This window comes from Bubalus kerabau, chromosome 7 (genome assembly GCF_029407905.1).
Source record: "Bubalus kerabau isolate K-KA32 ecotype Philippines breed swamp buffalo chromosome 7, PCC_UOA_SB_1v2, whole genome shotgun sequence".
In the NCBI taxonomy this organism is placed as follows: domain Eukaryota; kingdom Metazoa; phylum Chordata; class Mammalia; order Artiodactyla; family Bovidae; genus Bubalus; species Bubalus kerabau.
Window position 1 is genome coordinate 121,726,202 of NC_073630.1, and position 9,626 is coordinate 121,735,827.

At 54.4% G+C, this 9,626-nt stretch overlaps 1 protein-coding gene across 1 annotated transcript in view; it reads right to left on the minus strand.

Moving 5' to 3' along the window:
- PDE6B (phosphodiesterase 6B) overlaps positions 1–7,810 on the minus strand; it is a 32,215-nt gene extending 24,405 nt beyond the window's left edge. Inside the window, exons 1-3 of the mRNA XM_055587548.1 lie at positions 7,343–7,810; positions 5,165–5,317; positions 4,852–4,941 (exon numbers count right to left, since the gene is read on the minus strand). Of these exons, the coding sequence (XP_055443523.1) occupies positions 4,852–4,941; positions 5,165–5,317; positions 7,343–7,810 (711 nt within the window). The remainder of the gene's footprint in view (positions 1–4,851; positions 4,942–5,164; positions 5,318–7,342) is intronic.
- Between the last annotated feature and the right edge of the window lie 1,816 nt (positions 7,811–9,626).

Sequence of the window (9,626 nt, forward strand, 5' to 3'; positions counted from 1 at the left end):
CGATTAAGTAGTTTAGATCAAATGAATGTTTCAGTGCTTTGAAAGACACAAAGCACCAACACCAACGCAAGGAGAACAGAATGATCTGAATGGACCTGTAAGTATTAAAGATACTGGATCAATAATTAATAATCTTCCAAAAGAAAGCACCAGTCTCTGACAGTTTCACTGGTGAATTGTACAAAACATTTAGTGATGAAATTATGCCAATTCACAGCAATCTTTTCCTGAATATAGAAGCAGAAGGAAAACCTCTAAAACTATTCTTTGAGGCCAGCATTACCCTAATATCCAAACCAGATAAAGACATTACAAGAAAGAAAACTATAGGCCAAAATTTCTCATGAACATAGGTACAAAAATTCTTCATGAAATATTAGCAAAACAACTCAATAGCACATTAAAATAATTGTGCTCCAGAACCGAGTGACAGCATACCTCCCAGGTGTGCAAGCTGGTCCAGCATTGGACGACCAGTTAATGTAGACCGCCACATTATTGGGCAAGAGAGGAAAGCATTAACATGACCATATCGATTGGTGGAGAAAAGTACTGACAAAATCCAACCCTCATTCGGAATAAAATCTCTAAGCAAAGTGTAAATAGAGGGCAAATTTGTCAACTAGAAAAAATTCTACAAAAACCCTTCAGCGAATGTCGTATCTGATGGTGAGAAACTGGTTCTTTCCCTAACATCAGAAGCAAGGCAAGGATGGCCATGTCACCACTCACGGCAGCATCGTACTGAAAGCCCTAGCAGGTACGCTAAGACAGAGAGAAAGAACAACGGAGAGAGATGGGGAAGGAAGGAATAAAACTGTCTTTGCTTGCAGATGACATGATCATTCATGGGAAAATACCAAGGGATCAATTTTTAAAACTTCCTGGAACTAATTATTGTCTTAAGGTTATAAGATAACAAAGTTGACATGTGACGAAAGTCGGTTGCTTCCCTTTATATGAGCAGTGAACAGCTGGCACTTGAAATTAAAAACACAATACCACTTACATCAGCATAAAATTAAATACTTAGGTACAAAGTAACTCAATATGTACTGAATCCATATGCAACACTGAGAAAACCCTGAAGAAATCAAGGACAATCTAAGTAAACAGATATTCTCCATTCATGAACTGGAAACTCCTTACTGTTAAGACGCCACTTCTCAACCTAATGTGCAGATCTACTCTAGAACCAGTTAAAATGTCAGCGAGCTATTTTGTGCATATGGACAAACTGATTTTAAAATTTATATGGAAAGGCAAAACCCACAAAATAGCCAGTACAATACTGCAGGAAAAAAAAAGTTGGAGAGTTGATATTCCCATCTTCAAGACTATGAAGCTATAGTGATCAGTACAGCATGGTATTGGTGAAAGGTAGGAACACAGATCAAGGGAACTGAACAGAAAGCCCAGAAATAGATGCACACAAACCAGTCAACTGCAGTTTGACAAAGAAACAAAGAAATTCAGTAGGAAAAGGCTGGCCTTTTCACTGACTGTTGCTGGAACAACTGGATATCATATGCAAAAAATGGTATGTAGACACAAGCCTTGCACCTTTCTTGAGATTAACTCATAGACCTGAGTGTAAAGTGCAGAGTATAAAGCTGCTAGAAGGTGGCATAGGACAGAAGTCAGATGACTCTGAGTTTGATGAGGAGTTTTAAGGTGTAACACTCAACTACAATCCATCCTAGTAAAGTTATTTAATATATTATGTTTATTAATACAATTAAATATATTATAATTAATATTATATTTAAATTAACATTGATTATTAATATTTTACCATATATATTATACTTAATATATCAATTTACATTAAATACATTTATTAAAATTAAAAACTTATGTTTTCAGACTCATGGACAGTGGTTACCAAGGGGAAGGGGGTTGCAGAGGGGTGGAGTGGGAGGGTGGGGTTAGCAGATGTACGTCACTATATATAGGGTGGATAAACAGCAAGATCCTCCTGTGTAGCACAGGGAACTATAGTCAATACCCTGCTGCTGCTGCTGCTAAGGCGCTTCAGTCGTGTCCGACTCTGTGCGACCCCATAGACGGCAGCCCACCAGGCTCCCCCGTCCCTGGGATTCTCTAGGCAAGACCATTGGAGTGGGTTGTCATTTCCTTCTCCAATGCAGGAAAGTGAAATGTGAAAGTGAAGTCACTCAGTCGTGTCCGACTCCTAGCGACCCCAAGGACTGTAGCCTACCAGGCTCCTCCATCCATGGGATTTTACTGGAGTGGGGTGCCATTGCCTTCTCCGAGTCAATACCCTATGGTAAACTATAATGTGAAAGAGTATTTGAAAAACAATGTATACATATATATAACTGAATAACTTGGTTATATAGCAGAAATTAACATAACATTGTAAATCAACTATACTTCAATTTAAAAAAAGAGAATATAAAACTTTTTTTCCAAATGTACTGGTAAGAGAATGAAAAGACAAGCTATACCACTGGAGAAAATATTTGCAAAATACATATCTGATAAAGGACTTAAAACCCAATGTTACAAAAAACTCTTGAAACTAAACAATAAGAAAAAACCAATCTGATTTCAAACGGGCAAAAGATCTGAACAGACACCTCACCAAAGAGTAGGAAATACAGTTGACAAATAAGTATATGAAAAGATGTCCAAAGTCACTTGTCATTAGAGCTGTGAATTAAAGCAACATTAAGAATGAGCAAAATCTGAAACACTGGAAGAGATGCAGACAGAGCCACAGGGACTTTCGTTCATTGTTGGTGGGGATGTAAAGCAGGACAACCACTTTGGGACAGTTTCTCACAAAGTCAAACACAATTATATACCATATTATCCAGCAATCACACTCTTTGGTATTTACTCAATCGAATTGAAAATTCATGCCCACACAAAAACCTGTCTACAAATGTTTATAGCAGTTTTATTCATGATTGCCCCAAACTGGAAGCAATCAAGATGTCCTTCCATGGGTGAATCGATAAATAAATTGTGGTGCATCCAGTCTTTGGTATATTATTCAACAATGAAAAGAACTGGGCTACCAAGCCATGAAAAGACATGCAGGAACCCTAAGTGCATATTACCAAGTGAAAGCAGCCAGTCCTGACACCCTCCATACTGTATGACAGTCAGCAAAAGGCAAAACTAAGGAGACAGTGAAAATATCAGTTGTCAGGGCTTTGGTGGAGGTGGGGGTTTTTAGGGTGGTGAAATGATTCTTTATGACACTGTAAGGGTAGATACATGCCATGATGCACTTGTCGAGATCTATAAAAAGCTACAGCACAAAGAATGAACTGTAATGTTTGCAAATAAAAAATCATTTAGTAGATTGGAGGATTCCAGGAAAGAATGCAGACTGTGACAAGGGAATGCAAGAGACCTCCTCACGGAAGGGGCAGGGAGAGGCGCCGCCCTCAGCATTTTGGAAATGATGGCGTCTGCAAGAGCAAAGCCAGAGTGTACACGCTCTGGGCTCTGGTGATGCACTTGCCTCCTGTGGGTCCCAGGTTCCAGCTGTGACCCTGCCGCACACGCGCACCGAGCCTGGACAGCCCAAACCCAGAGCAGAGCTGGGAGCCGGGGGAGGGGCCTGAATGACTCGCGAGGGGCGGCGGGAGACATCAGCAGGAGCGCGGGCCTCACAGTGTAGACGCAGGTGGCTAACCGGCAGAAACCGGCTCAGCTGTGCGCACGTGCCCAGGCCTCTGTGCTCCGCCGACGGAGGGCCTGGAAGCCACGCCAAGGTCACACCTGGTGCTCTGGACTTTGTTTCTAAGACTATCTCCAACAAAAGGAGCCAGTCCCCTTGAGGAAAGGGTAATTCCAGGACTGGGCAGAAAAATGCAAAGGAGACAGGAGCATTTTGTAGAGAGTAAGGATGCGCGAGAGTAAGGAAGTTACGTGGCAAGCACCAAGGATGCACAGAAGCCCGAAACGAAAAACCCACCCAGCCGCCCACCAGCTGAACAAAAGCCACACAGAGTGATGGGGTCGGTGGGCATGGCAGAGGGCACAGGAGCCACTGGGAAAAGGAGCTGAACAACATAATCAGTCTAGTCATGCTGGGTTACACTAAAGCATAAAGAATACCCCTGTGTCCAGACTAATGGACAAATGATAACAGAAAGAAGGAAGTAGGCATCAATCTCTGGCGCAGCCCCGTCCCCACAGCGTGGAGCCCACGTCCACCCAGCGGCTCTTCTAACAGCACTTTGCAGCTCTCGGTGGGCTCTGCCGGCCCCACGCCTGGCCTTGCTCTCAGCCCCACACTGCAGTCCAGCGCTGCTGGCCTCCAGCCCCGCCGGGCCCCCTCTCACCCCCTCCCTCCCCCGAGCGTCCCTCCACCTCCCCCTCTGCACAGAGGAAGGTGGGCCGGACCCCGCTGAGGCCCCGAGGCCTCCTCGCTCAGGGACAAAGCAGACTCCAGTCCTGGAGGCAATTTCTCTCCTGTGTGGCCGGGGCAGAGTCCACCTACAGGCTTGGCTAAAGAGTGCCGGGACTCTGACCCTGCTGTACCTTCAGGATCCGCCCCTGCTCCCTCTAGAGAAGGCTGGAGGCGGCTTCTGAGGCGCAGTGGTGACACCAGGCTTGCAGGTGGTCACAGCCCTGGGCCCGAAGGCAAGGCCCCCGGCCTCCACAGGGCCCTGGCTTCCGTGCCCTCAGCTCCGCATACTCACAGCTCTGACCCACAAGCACAAATCCCTGGGCCCTCTCCCTCAAGGTACCCACGTGCCCACGGCACCTCGTGCCTCTGTCCTGAGAGACGCCTGGGCACGTGCAGTCACCCTGGAGGGCGGGCGGGGAGCCGGCTGGGGCGCCCCGGCCAGCGGCGCGTGAGGGTACCTGGCCACGGCGAGTCTCGCAGTTGTGCAGGTAGCTCAAGTGGTAGATCTTCAGGTTTAATGTCCCGAAGTTCAGGTATTTCAGGAAGACCTGAAACAGAGGTTGTGGCAGCAGCAGTGAAGCCCGGCTCCCAGGCGCCCAGGCCTGCGCTCGCAGAGGAGACGCCCGGCGGCTGGGCGGGCCGCACACGCTGCAGCGACCGCGCCTGTGGGCCGACGTGCAGCAGGTGAGCCCCCGGGCCACGCGAGGAGGGCCACGTAGACACCGCCCCCAGGCACAGGCGTGCGCGCCTGCAGGGTCCCCAGACACTCACGTCTTCATCTTCACTTGTGAAACATGGGCCATCCAGCTTGTTCACAGCCATGATCACAGCCACGACATCTTTGCCGTTCATGATGGGTGTGGCCAGGATGTTCCTCGTCACATAGTCGGTCAGCTCATCCGCGAAGGAGCTGAAGTGGGGGCACTACGAGACGAGAGGAGAGAAGGCAGAGGCCATCGCTCTGTGGACCCGGAGTCCTGGTCCCCCTTGTCCCTGGGGGTCACGGCTAAGCTGCCCAGGCCAGTGCTAAGACCCAGGGGGCCACGCCCTGGGTATCAGGAGCCTGGGAAGCATACGCAGACACAGCCCATGGCCTGTGCTGGAGGTTCCAGCTTGGCTCAGTCCTTATCACCCCATCTCAGAGCCAGCGACCCCCAGCTCTCGAACCTCAGACTGCAGAGCTTGGCTACAAGCAGGCCCAGCACCTCCACTCTGCTGCCGTCTGGCTAACTGGCCTTCCAGATGCCTCTGGAGTCTGTCTAGTCCACGTGTCCCCAAGCTCCTCCTGGTCCAGGCTGCAGTCTCCTCCTGCCCTCAGCCGCCCTGAGCCTGCTTCCATGCTCAGAACTTGTCTGCCAGCCCCGCGGACCTACTGGGCCCCTGCTCCAGCAGGCATCTGCTCCACGGGGTTTCTTGCCCCCACGATGAGACCTCTGTCCATGTCTGGCCCCCAGGGCAGGTTCCCCTGGTTTCGGAGTTGCTCTTCAGGGCCTCTCCCTGGTCAGGGGCCAGTTGAAGAAAACAGCTCATCTGAGCTTTGTCCTGGTCCAGTTGCCCCTTGCAAACTGGACCTCATGCCCAGAAACACCTCCCCGCCTGTACCCTTTCCAAGGATTGGCATCCACACACCACCCCAGAGAGGGAACCTGGGCCTTGTCTCCCTGTCCCTCAGACCCAGCCAAGCCCTTTGACTTCTTTAAAGTGCCCCCAACTCTGTGCCTACTGCCCAGGCCTGGGCCCGCCTGCCTCCTGGCCCACCTGCACACAGCAACTGCTCCCCACGACAGTCTAGATGCCTCAGTGACGCGGGTTCAGAGACCCTGGCATTGCCAGGCACCACCACTCTCCTCTGCGTTTGACCTCTGCCCACTGTCTCCCCACGAGCCCTCGGTTCTCAGCGGCCACCTGGCGGCACCCCCTCCAGCCTCTTGGACCAGAACCTCAGAACCAACAGCACAGGTTTGGGTTGGGGGGTGGGGGGTGGAGGCTCACAGAAGGGAGGGGTGGGATGAAGTGGGGGGAGGGGGAGGGAGGGGCAGGGGGGGCTCTCGGTGCAGCCCCCCAACTTCTGCAGGATGTTTTCCTGGTTATTTACGCTCTGGACCCTCCGATTCTTGGGTGACCCATTTCCTAAAAACGAAGTGAAGATGAAGCTAATCCCAGAGATTAGCATATTCAGGTCGCTGGACAGAGGCTTGTTTGAAGAGATAAGTTTAAGAGGATTGCAGTCCGGAGTCAGAGGCCTGGGGGTCTGTCCAAAAGTCTGTTTTTGTCTCGAGGGACAAGGGCTTGCGGCTGGTGTGGCAGCGGCCTGCCCCTGTGGGTGCCTCCCTCTGGACCCGTTGCAGCAGGGAGGGGGCGGAGCCGCTCCCAGGCGAGGCCTGTGACTCTCCCGAGGGGTGGGGAGGACGGAAGAGGCGGCCAGCTCTGCCTGTGCCCATCGTGGGCCCCTACCCACATGCCCCGCAGGTGTTGACCCCAGTCCCGCCCCTCGGCCCCTGGGTGCCCTGGGCCAGCTTCTTTATTTTTTGTTTTTTTTTTTTTCTGGCCAGGACACTTTTGGATCTCCTCCCCTACCAGGGACTGAATCTCAGGCCACGGCAGAGAAAGCGCAGAGTTCTAACCACTAGGCCAGCAGGGAACCTGGACCAACTTCTGAACCTCCAAGCTTGCCCAGCCCGGCAGGCGGTGCGGTCTCTGACGAGGCTGTGAGCTCAGGGCTCTGGGGTCCAGCGGCCCCGCCTTTCTGGGCCTCCGCACTGGTCTCTGCCCAGAGCTCTTCCTGCCCTAACCCTGCCCCAGGAGTCGTGCCTCAAGGTGCAGCAGGAGTCCTCCCTGCCACCTCAGGCCTCCCCCGGCAAGCTCTGAGCTGGCTCTGCTCCGCTCGCTGCCCCCGCTCCGCTCACTACCCCCTAAAACCTGAGCACCCCTGGGGCCTGCAGACCCCACCTCCATCACGTCCTGGACGTTCACCATCTTCTTGGTCTGCGCCACGTGGCCCACAACCCCGATGTCCAGTGGGAAGACGATCTCGGAGTCAGGAGGCACCAGGCAGTCCTCCAGGACACTGTCGGGCTGCACGCTGAAGAGGCGGGTGGCGAGCTCGGCCACACCGTTGCGCTGGCGGTACATAAAGAGGCTGCAGCGGTCGGCATGCAGGATGGAGCAGAGGCGCCGCAGGATCTTGAAAACCACGCGCTCCATGTTCACATTCTCCTGCATGTCCTGCACCAGCTCGAACAGGGCCGCGCTCTCCTCCACCTGGCACAGCTCTCGGAAGCTGGTGCAGCCCTCGGGGCACCCGTCCTCGCAGGCACTGGCCACATCCTCCGGGCTCAGCTTCCTCCCAAAGTACTGGTCCGCGAAGCCGGGGTTCTGGTCCAGGAACCTGTGCACCTGCCCCTCGCTGAGGCTCATGGTGTCCGGCCGCCCGTCCGAGAGCAGCACCCGCCCCTGCGCACAGGGCCCTCCAGCAAACCCTGTCATCAGCAAAGCCTGTCTTAGTGATGATTACCACGCCAGCTGACCCGCCCACGCCTGCCCTCCCTCCCTGTGGGGCCCGGGCCGCCTGCTTCCTGGGAACATCAGACCCCCTGGGCTGGGGGCTGCGGGGTAATAGCTCAGGGCCTTCTGCCTGTGGCAGAGGTCCTGGCATGGGGGCAGGCCCTCCCACCCCCGCCCAGGGAGAGGTGATGGCGCAAATGCCATGAGGGGCCACCCAAGGATCGGGGATGGTCCAGCAGCAGCCCCAGGTCTCCTGGGCCCCCAGACCCGGCTCAGGTGTGCTGGGCGGCGGGGCAGAGCTCTGCTCGGGGGGTGGGGGTGGACCCCTGACTGCGCTGCCCACCTTGAGGAGGGAAGTGGGGAGAGGGGAGGAAGGGTGGAGGCAGGGCCCCAGGAGGGGCTCTGCACCGCCTCCCCTTCGCTTTGCATCGAGGAGGGGGCTATTCTCTGTCAAGAGCCTGCATCTCTAGTTAGGAGTGGTCTCCACGAGCGCCCACCACACTCCTCTCTTCTCGGCCCAGCCCCTACTTGTTGGGACCCTTACTCAGGCTGCCAGGCCCTCTGCTCACACAGAGCCCAGGGTGGCTCTGCCAGCAGTACCCGGTGTTACGGACAAGATCACACCTGAGCGTCAGCCTCACACAGGGACCCGTGGGCCCAGACAGCAGCGGGGGCCTCCGGCTGAGCACTGTGCCACCCTCCCTCCTCAAGGTCTGATCCCAACCTCCCTTTGAGCTGAGATGAGATGAAAAAGCTTGGGTTACAGCTGGAGGACTCACCCCAGGTCTGCCTGACTCTCCAGTTGCAGGAGTTCCCTTCACTTCCCTTCACACAAGAAACCGTGTGCAGATGTGTGTACATGCATGTGAGTGCATACGCTGGGTGTGCGTGAGGATGCATGCATGTGAGTGTGCATGTGTGCTCGGGGACCACAGCGCGGTTAAGGGTGGGAGCTCTGCCCACCAGCGTGCACATCACTCAGCGAGGTCGGGGGGCTGGTGTTCTGGGCTCACCTTCTGCAGCAGCCAGAGGGGTGCTGAGCACCCTGGCCAGAGGCGGAAGAGGAGAGGTTTAGCTGGAGACCAAGTCATGGAGGGCCGGGAGGAGAAGGGCCTCGTCTCTTTGTCTTTCTTATGCTACCGTGTCTATGTCGTCATCACGCTCGTAACTAGGAGGCAGGGCTGTGTGACTGAGCTGGTGGAAATGTGTGGACGTGACATGCATGTGTGGGCGTCCATCTGTGCACATGCGTGTGGGAGTGTGGCACTAGCACCTCCGCGGTTGCACAAGCTTGCTCAGCACCGGTCTCCGTTCGGGGGGCCTTCCGTGTGGGCCCTGGGCGGGTGCCCGGCAGCTGCATCAGCCACAAAGGCCCAGCTGGCCGAGCTTAGGGCGCTGGCCTGGAGCCGCTCTGTCCCGCCTCCGCTTCTTCACGCAGCAGAGGCCTTTCAGGGCTGCACTGAGGGCCCCGCTTTCCCAGATTAGGGAGCATGGCCACAGCCGGGGGCAGCGAGAGGTGGGGCGGGGGCACAGGTGCCGTGGGCCAGAGCTGCAGAGCTTGGACTGGGGCCCAGGCTGAGGGTCACCTCGCTCTAAATCCAGCCCTGGGAAGCTTCCAGGGCCCCCTCCCACCATGAGCCGGAGTCCAGCCCGTGCTGCATGTGAGGGCCGTGCCCGTGACGAGGTGGCCATCCGGCCAAACGCCCCAGAAGAGCCGGATTTCTGGGTG